The sequence below is a fragment of the Pleurodeles waltl genome, chromosome 1_2 (assembly GCF_031143425.1).
Source record: "Pleurodeles waltl isolate 20211129_DDA chromosome 1_2, aPleWal1.hap1.20221129, whole genome shotgun sequence".
Lineage (NCBI taxonomy): Eukaryota > Metazoa > Chordata > Amphibia > Caudata > Salamandridae > Pleurodeles > Pleurodeles waltl.
This window is the reverse complement of record NC_090437.1, coordinates 183,580,762-183,598,609: the sequence shown is the minus strand read 5'-3', so window position 1 is coordinate 183,598,609 and position 17,848 is coordinate 183,580,762. Positions and strand designations below refer to the sequence as shown.

The following is a 17,848-nucleotide window of genomic DNA, read 5'->3' as shown; positions in this document are numbered from 1 at the left end:
GGGTTTGTCAGCTCGGCAGTCCTTCTTCTTGTAGTTGCAGGAATCTAACTCTTTAGGTTCAGGGAAGCCCTTAAATACTAAATTTAAGGGCGTGTTTAGGTCTGGGGGGTTAGTAGCCAATGGCTACTAGCCCTGAGGGTGGGTACACCCTCTTTGTGCCTCCTCCCAAGGGGAGGGGGTCACATCCCTAATCCTATTGGGGGAATCCTCCATCTGCAAGATGGAGGATTTCTAAAAGTTAGAGTCACCTCAGCTCAGGACACCTTAGGGGCTGTCCTGACTGGCCAGTGACTCCTCCTTGTTATTCTCATTATTTTCTCCGGCCTTGCCGCCAAAAGTGGGGGCCGGAGGGGGCGGGCAACTCCACTAGCTGGAGTGTCCTGCGGGGCTGTGACAAAGGGGTGAGCCTTTGAGGCTCACCGCCAGGTGTTACAGCTCCTGCCTGGGGGAGGTGTTAGCATCTCCACCCAGTGCAGACTTTGTTACTGGCCTCAGAGTGACAAAGGCACTCTCCCCATGGGGCCAGCAACATGTCTCTAGTGTGGCAGGCTGCTGGAACCAGTCAGCCTACACAGATAGTCGGTTAAGTTTCAGGGGGCACCTCTAAGGTGCCCTCTGTGGTGTATTTTACAATAAAATGTACACTGGCATCAGTGTGCATTTATTGTGCTGAGAAGTTTGATACCAAACTTCCCAGTTTTCAGTGTAGCCATTATGGTGCTGTGGAGTTCGTGTAAAACAGACTCCCAGACCATATACTCTTATGGCTACCCTGCACTTACAATGTCTAAGGTTTTGCTTAGACACTGTAGGGGCACAGTGCTCATGCACTGGTACCCTCACCTATGGTATAGTGCACCCTGCCTTAGGGCTGTAAGGCCTGCTAGAGGGGTGTCTTACCTATACTGCATAGGCAGTGAGAGGCTGGCATGGCACCGAGGGGAGTGCCATGTCGACTTACTCATTTTGTTCTCACTAGCACACACAAGCTGGTAAGCAGTGTGTCTGTGCTGAGTGAGGGGTCTCTTAGGGTGGCATAATACATGCTGCAGCCCTTAGAGACCTTCCCTGGCATCAGGGCCCTTGGTACCAGAGGTACCAGTTACAAGGGACTTATCTGGATGCCAGGGTGTGCCAATTGTGGAATCAAAAGTACAGGTTAGGGAAAGAACACTGGTGCTGGGGCCTGGTTAGCAGGCCTCAGCACACTTTCAATTCAAAACATAGCATCAGCAAAGGCAAAAAGTCAGGAGGTAACCATGCCAAGGAGGCATTTCCTTACAACCGGTGAGTCGTCAGAGGGTGTTCGTGCCAGGCACCCATGTTATAGCGTCCTGAGTAGTATGTGCCCTCCTTGAGGTCCATCTGCCGGACTTTCCAGACATCCAGAAAGTCACAGTTCCTTATAATACCCTGAAACACTCTGGTAACTAAGGCGTGTCCCCTCGTTTCAGGCTGTGATTTGTTCATTCTTGGTTCTAATATCACATTGAAATGCAACCCCCCTCCACACCCCCCTAACCCTCTCTCTCCAAGAATATGGATGTCAGTTTTAGCTCCTGTGATTTACCCCAAACCTCGTTGAAAAATACTGGGTCATCAGTATTCGGCCCGTAGGTGATGTGGGTTCCCCTCAGTACTCCCTAAATAAGAATGTATCAACCGTTAGGATTAGCAACCGACTTGAGGAGCCTGAACGTGATACTGTGTTCAATTAAGATGGCTTGTTGTTAATGTCGGCCTAAGTGGGAAGGGTATGCCCAGACGTGGGTCCTGTGCTTCCCATGCCACTGGATTCAAGCTAGCCTGGCTGATGAGGGGTGAAACCCTGAAACCGGTCCCAGGATGCTTGTTTCCGGTCCAGTGAGAACCTGGCCTGGCAATTCGGGCTGGACTGTTCCCATGAGGAACAGGGTCAAGACTGATTTGCATATGGCTGGGTTCAAACTGGGGTGGCATGGTGAGCAAAATAATGGATGGCTTAAACCCAGATCTGTGACTGGGGGTGAATGTTTGATTGGTTCCGCATTCCGTCCATCCAGTTACGCAATCCCACAGCGTTGTGTTTTGCTTTACTATAATGTACTCTACCACTCTACGTCCCTGTACTCTATTTCCCTATACTCTACACCCATGCACTTTACTATGCAACACTCTAATCTATGCCACTGCATTCCATGATCCTGCATTGTATGTTGCTGTGCTCTACGTCACTATACTCTGCACGATTCTTCGCCAATGCATTCTATACCAGTCCACTCTACTTTACGCCACATCACATCATAGTACATCACTCTACATGGCTCCAGAAAAAGACACCCTATGACAGTGGTTCCCAACCTGTGGTTTGGGAAGCATCCTTAGGGGGTCTGCGACTACTTAGAAAATCAGATAATTTTCAGAGATTAGGTCCCCAGCTTTGAGTAATGACTCAAAGAGGGGTCTTCGAATTCCAAAAACGATTCAGCGGGGGTCCCCGGGTTGCAGTACTGATCCACAGAAGTCAAAAGGTTGGGAACCACTGCCCTATGCTATGCTACTCTACGATGCGCTCTGTACTCCACTCTTCGTCATCCCCTTTTACAAGACTACACACCACACTCCTCTATCCCACTAACTTTTTGCCACGCTGGTGTACAGCGTGGCTAAAACACATTAGCAAAACTAGTACCTCTTGTAAAGGCGAGGCCCATTGGCTTCGCCAAAACTTGTCTCTGTTGGGGGATGATTTCTCGGTTGATGAATTTCACTATTAGCAAGCACATAAAGCCTAGTTACAACGTTCTTCCCCTAACCGAGGTCAAAGAAATTGAACAAACAAGGAATTGTAATAAACAACGGATACAGGCAGAAAACAAAAACTTAGGATCCACACAGTGCAGACTGAGGAAGAAACTAACTATGCCACACACACAGTATGGTCGCGGTTGTTCTAAACACAGCTCAGTAGTCGCACGTCAGGTCTTCTCTTCCCGACTGTCTAATAAAGAAGGAGGACGACACTGTAGATGGAGTGCGCAGGGTTTACACAACTACCCATAGAGATGCCAATGTATACCGCTTATTTCATGCCTACCTGCTTGAAGAAGTAGTCCTATTTCCTGTGCGGCCTCTCCCGCTTACCACAAATGGGGGAGGAGCCAAGCCTGGCGTTTACCCTTTCATAATGACAACTGGATATCTAAAATATAAAAAGACTATGTGCAAAAGAAATATATTTACAAGGAAAAAGTTGCATAAAACCCAGAATAAATACTCTAAGACGTAGAACGTGTGACGACATATTTAAAGATGACAGGTTATTGGCGAGAGACACGTGTCTAAATAATTCCTTCAAACATGGCCGCTGCTCTCTCACACTCGCACGGTGACCGCTCTAGGCTTTACACGTCAGACAGGCAGGTGACGTTTTTTGGCTCCCGCCCCCTGCATTGGGTTGCCGGGATGCGTTGTTCCCCCGAACTTTCTAGAAGACTGCGGCAAAGGAACAACAAGGAGCCGCAGAGCAGCTTCAGCGCCGCCGCACTGCTCGACCTGTGACCCAACTGCCGACTGTCTCGGACCCCTGCCGGTGAGCGAGCGACGCCTCCCTGGTCCTGATTTTTACTGGTAGCTGAATGAATGGGGTGTTGAACTATATGGATGAATGGGATGTAGTTTCCGGCGTTGATTCAAAGAGTGTCTGTTTTTGGGAAGGAATGGGTCACGTTAATTACGTTTCAGGTACCTGTCCTTGTTTTAGGTTTGAGTGACGTATGGCATCCGTGACGTCACCGTTAAGGTGGGTAGGTATTTTTTATGGAGCGCTACGCACTGACGCCCCCCAGCGGCTGGTAGTAAGGGATGTTGACAAAGTCCCTCCCAGCACTTCACTCGTCCCTCGAAGTTAGCTCTATGCCCAATGAGCTCCTGTGACCCGGGCAATCTGTTGGGCATCGCAGTGTAAAGGTGAAGCTTTCTCCCCCACCTCCCCGGTTGTCGCGGCCCTCCAGCGAGGGTCTCCCTCTCGGGCTTGGTTCTCTTGTGCGCTCGTTGCCAGGCCTCGTTGGTTAGCAACGTCCCGCCGCCCCATCCTCCCTTCATTGTAGTCTTGCTCTCCCTTGTGAGTGTTATTATCGAACGAGTCACAGCGTCATCTGAGAGTGGGGATGATGAGGCCATTTTTTAGTCAGTTTATCGTTCCGGGAGTCGTTAGTTTGCCAGCCAACTAAACGTCCTCGAATTTTTGCCAAGATGTTTCTCGAGATATTTTTTTCAATTTGACTATACTAATCGATGTAGGTGAACATGTCACCAAATGATACATGAAATGTAACCCCTGTCGCGTCGTTAATTAATCCATTAAAGTCATAACCTACTCGGGTAGCTCAGTCTTTTGTTTCGGCACACTGGTGTTCGAAGGATGTTATATTCGGTGTCCTTAATGGTTGTCTCGCGTGTAGTGAAGCGATTTTGAAAGCTTGAGAATATTATGTAGCGACTTCAGCAAACATGTGTCCTACATTTAGTATGAACCACTCTTCGAATACCCGTCCTGGAATAGATTGCAAAAGGGACTTCTACCGTGTCCGTCTACTGGAATGAAAAATGGCACATAATATACGGTATTTGCCGAACAGCAGACAAAAACCGTTTAAACGCTGGCCCTAATTCCATCAAAGTTGGTTTATGAAGTAGCTTCGCGACAAGTGATAACCCAAACATCTCGTATTACCAATGACAGAACTCCACGCTGTCCGTTACTGTTGCCCAACAAGTACACTGCTCTGTCTCGGCATTATACCAGTTATTATCAAAAGGCGGCGTACTAAATCGACTTTCTGCAATTTCAGTGCCGTATGAGAACTAGGCTACAAAACACCCCTGAATATTCTTCTACATGAGGAGTGTGCCTTTTTGGCTCACGTCGGTATTTATTCGGTATCGTTCCCATGTGGTGGCATATCTTATTCAACAACACAAATACTTTGGCCAGGGGGAGCAGGAATGGTACTTGCTCCCCTTACACCATCCTTTAAGTAAGCCCTCAATAACAGGCGCGAGTCTTTCCACAAAAAATGTACAAGTGTTTGAACGTTATTGTAGTAATTAAATATCTGCACCGCAGCATCACACAGAACTTGAGCATTCTTGAACTTCTACTAACAGGTCAGTCCCTTGCTACGCATACAAAATTGATGCCAGGTTCTTCGCATTGTACTGGCAAAAATGAGTTTGAGGTATTGTTGTTGCACTCTTGATGCTAGGTCTTACATTTAGTTCAGCTAGAAACTTAATTCTAGGTACTTTATTTGCTGTACGAAGGTTTGCACGAGGCAACGCCAAATGAATCTCTTGTTGCTAAGGTTGTGCAGTGGTTAGGACGTTGTCAGTTATATTAATTTAGTGCAGCTGGCAGGGAGGCTTTGAAAGAAACCTTTGGTGCAAGTTACTTCATTTTTTCCGCCAGGTAGGGGTCAAAGCGGAGCGGCTTCTGTTTCAGGCCCTCCAATCCATCTGTGACACCTACGCGCCATACTAGTCACTGACATGACAGGTGAATAGTGAATACTGTGGGCGTAGTTAGTGCCTATTGGTTTCACTTACTGATCGGTGCTAGGGGCCCAACTCTGCATTCCTATGCTGATGAGCGAAGCAGCATACTCTCCCCAGTGGATCCCAACTTGGTGATCGCCCTAAGAGTGATCCTCAAGCAGGGATCCTTTCTATTAGATACCAAGGGATGTTTGATGTGGGTAAGCCACACAGGGAATGGATATTTTACCCCCGCACACTGGCACAATAGTCTGCTTGCTTATCCTAGATTTTTTGGGGGGGCTGGGGGGGTGGTAGCAGGTCCTTTAAATGCCATATTTTTAGGTGACTTTAAGGGAGTGGCTCGCCTGGCATCAGGACATACCCCTTACCCCCGAAAGGGCAGAAGTCTTTGGTGATGAATCCTAATGCTTATTGGCTTCAATATTTGGGCTTTTGGAGAAAGTTCAGGTGATTTTAAAGTCCCTCTAGTCTTCGTGTTCATGGTTCTGTTCTTGTTTCACAACCCAGTCATACAAGTGGGTAGCGTTTTTATTGGGAGACGTGGGAATACTGGGTGGTAAAAAATTTGCCTTGGTGGTGGCAGCTAAGTTAGAGCTCAAATTCAGCAGCTACCATCTGAGTGTTTGTATTAAAAAAAAAAAAAAAAAAAAAAAGTTTTGCTGAGTGAAGTGCGTTGCTTCCAAGTTGCGTTTTGGTGTGATTTGTATTGTGGCAAATGGGCACAGCCCCATAAGAGGCGTACTGCTTTTTATGAGGAGACATGGGAACGAGTTTTGCAAAATTCCGTATGATTTTTGGATAGTATGGGCACCCCCACACAAATAACTCCTACCATATTCAGTATCTGTGCACACTTCAGGAATACATGTTTCTTTCGCACTCATTTTGATCAGTAATTGTTTCCATTGGAACTGCTGTTAATATACAATGGAAAGTGATTGTAAATTAGAATACAGTGGAAAAAGTATTTTAAGCTGCGGGTCAGTTGTTGGTTCCATGTTTAGAATTACAGAATTACTCCAGTTCTTCTCCCATACGGGTCCACTGGACACATTATATTGCTTTTGCCAATGCGACCATTGACACAATTCCAAATGGAAACATTGTCATCAATGGCTATTTTTTCCTATTCAGTTATTTTTTATTTTTTCCTCTTTCAACGTTAGTTTTTAAAGGAAAACCTTTAATGATCTACACAAACTACCCCCTTGCTTCGGAATGCCGTCTAATTTTGTGAAATGTCTAGCTTTCCAGGCTCACCCATTGATTCCACTCCTGTTCCTATTACATACTGCAAGTAGGTTGAAACCACTGACATTTTGAAAAATATAGACTACTTCTGTAGAAAAGTCAAAACTGTATTGTTTTTTCTAGCAGTTTTTATGCTACTCTTCTTGTTCCAGGAATGTGACCCTAGCATTGCAAACCTTTTGTTGATGCTATCTTAGGGTGAAACAATGAGTTCTGGAACAGTGTAGGAAAGTGTCCCTTTTTGACATAGCCACCCCCGTTTTTTCCCTGGCATATGATTTCGTTTTGAAAGAAAATGCACCGGGTTCTTGCTAGCCAGCGGTGCCAAATCTTTGTCCAAAACTGTGCAGTTGTTGCCCAGTTGGCATTACGTTTGGGAACCCTCAAACCAAAGGCATTGGTACCAAAGAGGTTTGGTCCCCAAGGGCTGACCTTGTAGTGTGCCACCCTCAAAGACTCCTCACCTAGCATATGAAGACTGGCGCTGTAGGCTGTGCATGTCTTGGTGCAGCTAAGAGTAAAAATACAACCCCTAAACACTGCATGCAAGATATGTAAGTCACCTATATAGCAGGCCTAACAGTCCTAAGCCAGGGTTCATTATATTAAAGGTGAGGACAGATCTTCTAGAGCTTATACGCTCATGCTAGGTCTGTCGATTTCCCAGACATAGCGAGGTAACAGGGAAGCCATTTTAAGTACACGTGCTGGACACTGGTCAATACATGGTCTCCAGCTACATGGTGGCTTTACTGAAAATAGGGGTGTTTGGTATCAAACATCATGTTTTGATAAACCCTCACTGATACCATTGGTGGATTTATCAATACATGCACCCTGAGGGCACCATAGCACTGGCTACTGAAAGCACCCCATGTGCCCGTGTGCTGGCTCACTAGTTTTATCTAGACTGACCCCAACAGACCTGTTTCTGTTCTGATCCTGACCCTAGACACCATTTCCCCAATTCCCCTCATTTCTAGTCTGAAAGATTAGTTCTGTAAGTCACTGCCGAATGCATGTTTGCCATATTTGTTTATCCTCTACAGGATACCATTGCAGCTTCAGAGAATTGCACTGTTGACTTCAAAACTGTGATAATTTGTATTTTACAACATACATACCTGATCATACTGATTCTTGTGCCTACACGTATTTAAAGGTACATGTTTTTGTAAATTAGCGTGGATCTCCTTATTGAGTCATCTCATCTATTGTGTACCTATAGTAAATACATGTCTAACAGTACTCTCTCATAAGCCTAAGGCTTCTTGACCACACTACCCCCTAAAAGATCACCTTGGGGTTGCTTGATCAAGCCCCTGTCCACTCATAAGGGAATCCCTGGACTCTTTGCATTGAATGCCTCGTTTTGGTAGACTGTATTAAGAGCCAGCTTTGTACTAATGGCATTTCTTTTCCCCAAAAACTCTAATTGTAGCTATTTTTTTGGGCCATTTTCTCTTTGGCTTCCAAAGGAATCCTTTATTCCCAGGTACCTTTCATATCCCCAAGTTATTAGAAAAATCACTAAATTGGGACAGGTACATTGTAGATGGAAGAAGTTATAAAGGCTTGAAGTAACCGGTAAATCATTAAAAGGGCTTGGCACCGAGGGTAGAAAAGCTTCAGCAGCTAAGGGTGTATGGTTGTATGGTTTGCCTTATGGTCCATGGCGGCAAATCGCCATAGATAGTGGGTGTCTTTGAACTGCATAAGGTGTTGCCCACCCCCAATTAATTAAGATTCCTTTTATAGGAAAGTGCTAAATTTCAATTTATTACTTAGAGGAAAAAGTCTTTGAGTCCCATCTGATTGCTCAGATATTCTGAACAGCGTTTCATTAGTATGGTAGAAGCACTTTAAAATAGTGGGTTGATTTCTTAGAAAATGTTGATTAAAAAGACACAATCTATTTTAGAAGACCTCCTTCCCAAACTCTTCAGTTATGTGTCACATTCTCTCTTGCATGTACACACCAACATTCCCCCAAACACCCTTACCAGAGCTTTTTCTATAGGCAACCACACTTTGTGGAGGTGGCGGCAGATTTGTGGTTTAGACACGGATGGCTTTGTTTTTTCCCTGTGGAGAAACTCATGCTGACTTCCTAGTTAAATGTTTGTCTATTACCCACAACAACAGCGTGTTTACCTTGGGAACCCTGCTTTGCTTTTCTTGTATGTGCTACCCAAATAGTTGATTTTCCTTTATCATCACTGCCGTTGTCCATGTTGGGCACATTGCCCTTAAGCAAAATGATTTGAAGTTGAACACCCTTCAAAATTTATGTGGCAAGAATTTGGGGAAGTGGGGAGGGGTGATGGCAGGGATCATGAGATCATTTCAGGGGGTCATTTATAAAAGCAACAGCATCAAACAAGAACAGAATTGACCAAAAACACCACTCAACATAATTGATGTTCTGTGGGCCCCGGTCCAACTCCACCTGCCGCACTATTCAGGCATGTAGAATTCCTATTGCCTGACACCCAGGACACATTGTTTGGGGTCAAGGGCAGCAAGGTTTTATGTTTGTTTTGTCCTTGGGACAAGTAGGCCCAAGACCCTGCAGAACAAACCCTTTGGCTTCCAGTTTACAGAGAAGGGAACTGTCTGCAGTTAAGGTAATGTGTGTGTCCGTAAGTTAATGCTGTTCAAACATTTGTATTTATGGTTCATTCACGAAAAGCCTTCATTGTTAGGGTTAGCGCCGTAAATAAACATTTTAAGGTCACTGCACTACTGAAAGTAGTTCCAGTAAAAAAAAAAAAGTGTAAGTTTGAAAAGCTTAACAATATGAGACTAAGTAGAATTCTCTGATTAGATGCAAATATTTGCAGAAGCTTGTAAGCAAGACTGAGGATTATTTGCTTTCAGAATAAAATGTGCAGAAAAAAATACAAGTAGGAAAAACTTTTTGGTACTGTGACATTTTAGGTGCTATTTCTTTGAAGCATCACTTAGTAAAATATGATGCGTGCTAGTATTTCCAAAAAGTATTCCTAATGGAAAATCAGTGAAACCATTTTCAACAAGATTATGGGAAGCATGGAAATAAACAAGCACTGGCAGCCAACAGATCAACATTTTTTGTGAGTCTTGATTTAGTCAATGCGTGTCTTGCTTTGACATGGCTTTTGTAACACTTTATTGTTGTGGGAGCTGCCAGGCCCTCACCATTGTAACAAACACTGGCAAAAGGCGGGGGGGGTTGGTCTCAAAAGGCACATATTGACACCAGTGGTTAACAAAGGCACTGCAGTCCCCCTCCCCCCCCCCCCTCCACCCAAAAAAAATCGCCTGCCTCGAGTCTGGAGGGGATGCCTCTCCGTGCACTTTGCAGTGAGGCCCTGACCGGTTTTCATTCACTGATTGCACTGAAATAACTACTTTGTGTGCCAATATGCTCCTTGTGGAAGAGCAGAATGCGATCACTCACAGTAAAGCCAGCCGATAGATGGAGAAATGGAAATTTAATAAAAACAAAATGTCTTTAACTCCAGACCTAATTAGAGACCCAAAACTTAAAGAAAGTCACAAAAGTGCACCCATGGTATGTCTTAGTGGCTTTCATGAATTCACAAGAACTTACAGAAGTAGACCAGGAAATCGTACTCCTAGAAAATATTTGTGAACTCTATTTTAGCGTGGACAAATCTGTATGTGTAGATTTGCTCATGTGAAAATCTTCTGAGCTTTTACAAGTTCACTTTCCCTACAACTACTTATTTCCCAACCCTGGAAGAACTTCTACTTCTGCCATTGTCAGGAGTAAATTTCCAACCTTTCTCATTATGGGAAAAGATTAGAAAAGAGCTGGTGAAAATCCTTAAAACGTGCAAGTTAGTAGGTTTTCAGACTCAAATGCATTTCAACTCTGGAACTATTGTTTATTGCTTCATTCAGCCCCAGTATTTAGAGCTGCGGAAAGGTGGCAAAGGAAGGAAATTGTTATAGTAGGGCTTTAATATTGCAAGTATTCAAGCCCTACTATAGTTGTAGCCATGGCATAATCAGACAAGCTATTATAAGAGCTCTTATATAATATGATTGCTGCTATAATTTGTCACCGCACTACATTGCACCAAAGGGACAAGCAGATTTTTTTTTCCCCCAGGACAAGTAGTTTTAAGAAGCACCCTGTCCTATGGACAAGTAGATATTTTATGAAATCTCGCACCCCTGACTATTGATGGCTGTTCTGCGAAGCAAGCTCTCCTTCTTTCACTCCTTCCCCTCCATGTCTGACCATCCCTTCAGTCTCAAAACTAGCCTGGTCTTTTTTCAGAAAAATAAACAGCTAGTGGATGCAGATCCCCTGTGTTTGAGACAAAGGTTCTATCTGTCCCAATGCTAGCAAGGAAAATGAGCCATTCATGCCAACTTTATTTTTGTAAAATATTCAAAATTGATGTAATGGACCCCTAGGCAAAAGTCACTGTACATCTTCCACTAATGCCTGTCACATCTGATCTCTTATCTCGGGCTCCCTTCTCACACCATCCCTCATCTTTCATACTTCCTCTTATCTGACCCCCCCTGCCCCCCCCAATCAAGTTGTCTCCTCTGCTTCATTTTTCCCCCTCCCCCAGGCCATGCACCAAGGTTCAAAGAAACACTGGCACAAAGTATACCCTGGGCCTCTAACGCATTTGTCTACTCTGCCCACTGAACAGGGCCTTTACTTCCAGGCCAGGTGCGGAAAGCAAGCTTCTTACTGCTTTGTGTTAAATGGGCGTGGGAGGGCCGTTACCCCCTCGCCATGTAATGCGGCTCCTCCCTCTCTTTTGTTGCATGGGCCCTATTTCGTGCGCAACACTGGTGACCTGGGCCCTACTGCTTGCAAGGAAAATGCACCTCGTGAATGGGCACTAAAAAAAGGACACAGTGTGTGGAGGGGGAACTGCGGTGAAGGGGATAGTTAAGAACTAAAGAAGAAGCATGCCTTCTCATCATGGTGCCTACTACCTGAAAAATGTAAATGTGTGCAATGGTTAATCACCAGATACAAAGGCTGCTTTGGAGCCAGTGTAGTTTTTAAATAATTGACTCACCCATTCTAATAGGGACAGATATTCATTATTTTTTTATTTTTTTTAAAGGTAATATGTCCTTTAAAAGGAGTACACCCTTTTTAATGGTCACAAATGTATGTTATAGTCTAAATGCTTAACACTGAAATGTATATTTTAAAGTCCTCATTTCATCTTGAACAGAATTTATGCAGCAACCTGTTTTATATAGTGTGATTGTCTTAAAATGACTTTCAGAGTGCTTTATGTCAGTCTTTGTAGCACTATAAACAAGTCACTGTTCTTCACTGCTCCAATCAGGATTTAATTCTGTGAATCTGGTCACACACAGACAGCCGAAGTTATCACATTAGCCAACTGAGGTTTAATTAGGTAAATGAGTATATTTCCCTTTTGATTAGTTCAACTTCTATTTATTTTTCATTTGGAGTGTTTTTGTATGCGGTTACCAGAAATACCGCCCTCACACTTTAATGGATTTTCATGAAATGCTGCTTGTAAATGAAGACGGCCTAGACATTAGCCTTTCACGCTTCCAGACTGTCATCATTTATGTGTAATTGCAGACATTTGCTCGCCCGTGGGGAACACATCTGACCCACCTGCGGGGTGGGTCAGTTTGAAGACCTTTACCCTACAGTGGCATGAGGGCCAGTTTTATATAAAATGTAGCTGCTTGTGCGCAAGTGCTGAATTACCCATTCTGCTTCCCGAAGCAAGCCTTGACTGCTCGCCCTTACTACCAGGTGAACTTCCCAAGTGAGAGTAACTCTGTTATCCTATTGAGTGCAAAAGAATTGCACCCTTGGCATCTACTAAATGACACATAACTTGGAATTGCGTTCATTTCAGACTAATGCTCGATTTGTATCGCTCTCCGATTGAGAAAGTAAGCATTTCCAGGATTGCTGAATCTGCAAGAAGCTTGCTACTCAGAGTATTTATTTTGCTGTCATTGCTCAAATGTGAAATTTAGAACTGCTTAGTTCATCAGATCTAGCTATTCCCAGATTTAAAGGGCTTTGTTCTTCAACATAATTATGCAAATAATTATCAGAGGAAGCCATTTGATGTACTTGTTGATTTGTGGCCTTCGCTGATCGGTATTACATCAGTGGAATGTTGGGAGCCCCATTCAAAACAATGGAGTGGCTCCGAGCTTCTAATAGCTGGCAGAAGCCTGAAGCTCCAACATTACAAAGTTTTCGTTCACTTCTGTTGCCATGAACAAAGGCCTCACGGGGCCAGAGGCGTTTCAGTCCCCTTGGGCTCTGTGAGACCTCTGGTTTTATGAGAACGTTCTGCCCCCCGTTCGCGGAATGTTCTAATACCTGTATAACCATCTGTAGTTATACTGGCATTAAAGTCCTGCTCCCTTGAACGATGGAGCGGGCCTTTCATGGCTGGAATAGCCCTCTGCGTTGGCATATAAGGTTATATTAAAGTATAAAAATGCAACTGCTATAGTGGTAATGAATGTAGTATTGGGGCTTTTATTTTCTTTTTTGTTTCTTTTTATTTTTAGGCTGTGAAAAATGGTGAAAGAAACTGCTTATTACGATCTTCTGGGTGTGAAACCCAACGCCTCCCAAGAAGAACTCAAAAAAGCTTACAGAAAGCTGGCACTAAAATATCACCCAGACAAAAATCCCAATGAAGGTGAAAAGGTAGTTATCAGTTGCTTCAAATATAAAGCTTTCTTTTAATGTATTGGAAATGGCAACAGTTTTGGAATGTTACTCACCCATACACAATTGCTCTGTAAGATACTTATATTGTATGTACTGTGGACATTCTAAGATGGCGCTTAGCTTTGTGTAGTGCAATATAATCATGTGTTCCTTTTAGTCCTTTCTTTGTGTTATCGTAGATAGGGGTATTTAGATTGTGTGTAGCAAACTCCCATGTTGTACGTGAGCAAGGCTCTGGCTGAAACGCGTTGTACTGTGAGGAAGCATTGGTGATTAAAGTATTTTTGGACTTCCATTTGTTGTCCGGGTAATCTTCTATATAGTGTTAGAAGTAATGTGAAATGTTTTGTGGCTAGCCAGATCCACGCCCGGACCGCTACCATATTAGTAGCCTCGGATGTCTGGCAGCTGTTGGAGTTTAAATATATATTTTTTTATTCTATCCCTTTCCAGAGAGTGTAGGTACATTTTGAAATGGTAATGGTGTGCTATTGCGTGTCCATACACTATCTAAACTAAGTTATTGGTGAAGAACAAATGTGTGCCAAATAATTCTGATTGTAGAAGTATTACACATTGTAAGATGGTGTTTTTCTCATTTCCTGTTGATTAACCAAGCTTTACATTTCAGTTTAAACAGATTTCTCAAGCTTATGAAGTACTCTCTGATGCAAAGAAGAGAGGTTTATATGACAAAGGTGGGGATCAGGCCATAAAAGAAGGTGGCATGGGTGGTGGAAGTGGCTTTGGCTCTGGCTCACCCATGGACATCTTTGACATGTTTTTTGGAGGTGGTGGAAGAATGCAACGGGAAAGGAGAGGTAATTGCACTTTTTTTTGCACACTAAATTAGTGACTGATTTATCTGTTAAAGTAGGATATTCACACATTTGCTAAGCTCAATTTTGTTACTGTTACTTTATTGGAGCCCATTTGATTTAGACATCATGTACTGTGTTCGACTTGAGAGGTGTATTTGATACATCTAATGAAAGATTAACTGGTGATCTGTACAGAGGGTAAACTAAGTTGTACGCATGTTTCTCCAAAACAGGTCATTTATAGGATTCACAAACATACATTTTTCTCTGCTCAAAGGGTATTTTAAAATTTGAGCCCTAGTACTAGAGCAGCGTTCTGCTTCTCTTGGACGTACACGAGGTCAGCCACAAGCAAGCAAACGGTCCTGTAGTAACTTTAAACCTTTCAATGTGGATGGTGATTGCAGTGTGATTATTTGTGGACCCTTAGTAGTGTGGCAATAAAGTTAGCAAACAGTTCCACAATGACAGTTTCTGTGGGTAGTGTGGTAAAATAAGATTTGTTCGTTTTCTCCCTCCCTTGCAGACATTTACAGCTGGTAAGTTGCACTAAAACTCTTTAAGATTGATGTTTCTTTTTTTTTTTTTTTGTTTTTTTACATTGCTTTTGGTTTTAACAGGAAAGAATGTTGTTCATCAGTTGTCTGTATCACTGGAAGATTTATATAATGGTGCGACAAGGAAATTGGCTCTGCAAAAGAACACGATTTGTGATAAATGTGAAGGTATGTGATGTTTATATTTGATTACATTTGGTTCAAGGCAGTATTCCAAATCTGACGAACCATATTAAAAATAGTCTCTCTATGCTATACTTTTTGAAGCCCACTTAAAAGCCATTTTTTTTCTTCCTTTTTTGTGTGGCCCTAACCCAATAGATGTACAATGTGACAAACACTTATTTTGAATCAGAGGGTTAGGCCTTTTCTGTTGCTTAGCAACACAATTTACACTTTAATATTTGGGGTATCACAAACTACTTATCCAGCAGATTCAGGCTAGCTGACAAGCACAAAATGTTTAAACACAACTGCAAAATCCTCAACTTACTCTTGAGATATGCCCCTTCCCCCCACCAGACTTACTACCCCTGTATCAGAGATGTGCAATGATAAACTGGTTGTGTGCATTCGCCATTGTCTTCGTTCTTCTAGGTTTGGCTGAACACCTTTCTGCACTGACGAGGGACTTAAAATTGCTATTTTTGGCAGGAAGCAATCTTATCTTGAGTGCAAACCTTAAATCTATATGCTTTTACTTCATGTCCTCTGAATGTGTAGTTTTGTACATTACCACTGCTGTTGCTACTTCTAAGGCCTTTAACAGCCTGATAAATGAGCTCGATGTACAACCTGCTAAAAAATGAAAAATGAGTGCCTGCTCCTTATTTAATTGTTTTTCACTTAACAAGATATTCCGCTGAAGTGCTATACTTTCATGACGTAAATTAGTTTCAATATAAAAAAAAAGGCCAAAACTTGCAGTGAAGTAACATGATTGTGCTGAAGAGATGTTCTTGTTGAAAGCAAAATGCGCCATTTCTATTATTTAGATGCACAAAAAGAGAAACCATTTAGAACGTCTAACAAATGGTAAAAATACACTGTTTCGGTATAATGGAGTTTTGAGAGGGCACATTACCTAATAGAGTAGAAAGAGCTAGCCCATATATGTACATCTAAACAGATAAACATTGAAGACTGTCCAAAGGATAACCAGTGCATAGAACAGCTAGTTGGAAAAAAAATGTGCAGAGGGCGAAAGTTTAAACATTTGACTCGTGGCAAATTAACAAGTATGAAGATGATGGAACACAGAAGTAAAATTGTCGAAGCTAGATAACCAAGTTGACAAGAAGAATTCTGTTAGAAGAAAGTAAGAGTGGGTTAGATTTATAAAATGTGAGTTAACTGAAATATGCCACTGCCAGTAATGGTAAGAATGGATTGAGAGAACTTTGGATCCAATGTTACATCCATATTGTGCAAAAAGGAGATGGGAGGTGCAAAGGGGGAAGACAAAAGGTGTGTAATTTGAGGGCAAACCTAAGGTGGAAGAAGTTCAGTCTTTCACGATTTCTGATATAAAAGGAGTCAACCGAGAACTCAAAAGGAAGAAATGGAACCACATCTCAGTACAGGGTAGGGGGCAGAAAAGGGGAACGATCTGGCATTTGTGGGTGTAGAAACTACATGAACTGTAAGGTGAACATATGCTAGAAGCAAGGACTCTAATAAAAATGGTGTCCTGCATGGATGGGAAAAGTGCATCAAGACATAGAATATTTGCAGAGAGAAAGATGAGAACAAGTGCTTTTCCAAATTCTTCAAGATTATTGAAGGAATAATATTGGTTAGGCATGGCAAAAAAGCTGGTGGTTGAAGCAGGGGAGAAAGTTGAAGTCAGCAAATTCATTAAAGAGCTGTTTCACCTGAGTGGTTTCAGCAAAAAAACATTTCAGATAAGGGAAGTGAGTAATGGTAGTGAAGAGGATAGCAAAGGAAGTAGATTTGAGGCAAGCATTGCCAGTACTCTTGGCCTGCTGGTCACACTAGACTATGCCTTGAGCATTTAATTTGACAAGCTTTTGTGTGAACAGTTGAGTGTATAAAAGCCATTTGTGTGCTGATCCCTCTTAACTCATTCCTGACACACCATAGTTATTATTAAAGATAACAGTGTTAGTCTCCTGTCTGGTTTTAAATGTATGGTTTTAGTGTACTGTAAATTGCATTTTGGTCTCCTTAAATAGGTTCAGTGCTTGCTTTTGCATTTGGCAGACACTGTCTTTAATTGCACCACATTTTTTTTTCTTTTCTTTCAGGTCGTGGTGGTAAAAAAGGTGCTGTGGAATGCTGCCCTACATGCAGAGGCACTGGCATGCAAATAAGAATTCATCAAATCGGTCCAGGAATGGTCCAACAGATCCAGTCCATGTGTTTGGAATGCCAGGGCCAAGGAGAGCGAATCAATCCAAAAGACAAATGTAAAAGCTGCAATGGAAGAAAAATTGTAAGGGAAAAGAAGATACTGGAAGTTCACCTGGATAAAGGTATTTTTATTTCTCTTCTGGTACAGAAATATTTATTCTGTGAGGCTAATCTCACTTGCCTAGTCTTAACTCGCAAGAGCGTGGGGCTACATAATGTACATTCACTTAATTGGTATTATAACTGATCCAAAGTCCAACGCTGTTAAGCAGTTGGGAAACTTTGCGTTGTGTAAATACCAGTTCCAAATGTAAAGTATTTCTCATAGTATTTGTAGACCTGATGCACAGTTAAGTAAACAAACTTTGTGATAGTCCATGTTACAGAAAGGTTTGTTCACAGGACTGCATTAAGAATATGGGCTGTGGACCTCTTGCTCTACATGCATGTCCATATGTCCACTTACAAACCACATTCCACAAACCTCCTTTCTTTAGGGATATAGCATTTTCCTTGATGAGGTCCATTGGGTATGTAACGTCTGTTGCCAAAGTATGAATGTCGTGTGGCATTGGAGTCCA

The 17,848-nt window shown here is 42.7% G+C and overlaps 2 protein-coding genes across 4 annotated transcripts in view; one reads left to right on the top strand and one right to left on the bottom strand.

Moving 5' to 3' along the window:
• The window catches only part of APTX (aprataxin), a 193,859-nt gene extending 190,533 nt beyond the window's left edge, over positions 1-3,326 (bottom strand). For 2 of the 3 annotated variants that reach the window (XM_069237487.1, XM_069237497.1), the window contains exon 1: positions 3,077-3,245. The gene's annotated coding sequence lies outside the window, so the exon portion shown is untranslated. Of the gene's footprint in view, positions 1-3,076 lie in introns of all 3 variants that reach the window. The other variant, XM_069237504.1, reaches the window with a different exon arrangement.
• A 125-nt stretch (positions 3,327-3,451) lies between these two features.
• Positions 3,452-17,848, top strand: part of DNAJA1 (DnaJ heat shock protein family (Hsp40) member A1) — a 219,653-nt gene continuing 205,256 nt past the window's right edge. Inside the window, exons 1-5 of the mRNA XM_069237476.1 lie at positions 3,452-3,571; positions 13,351-13,492; positions 14,148-14,337; positions 14,958-15,062; positions 17,162-17,389. Of these exons, the coding sequence (XP_069093577.1) occupies positions 13,361-13,492; positions 14,148-14,337; positions 14,958-15,062; positions 17,162-17,389 (655 nt within the window). The 5' untranslated portion in view covers positions 3,452-3,571; positions 13,351-13,360. The remainder of the gene's footprint in view (positions 3,572-13,350; positions 13,493-14,147; positions 14,338-14,957; positions 15,063-17,161; positions 17,390-17,848) is intronic.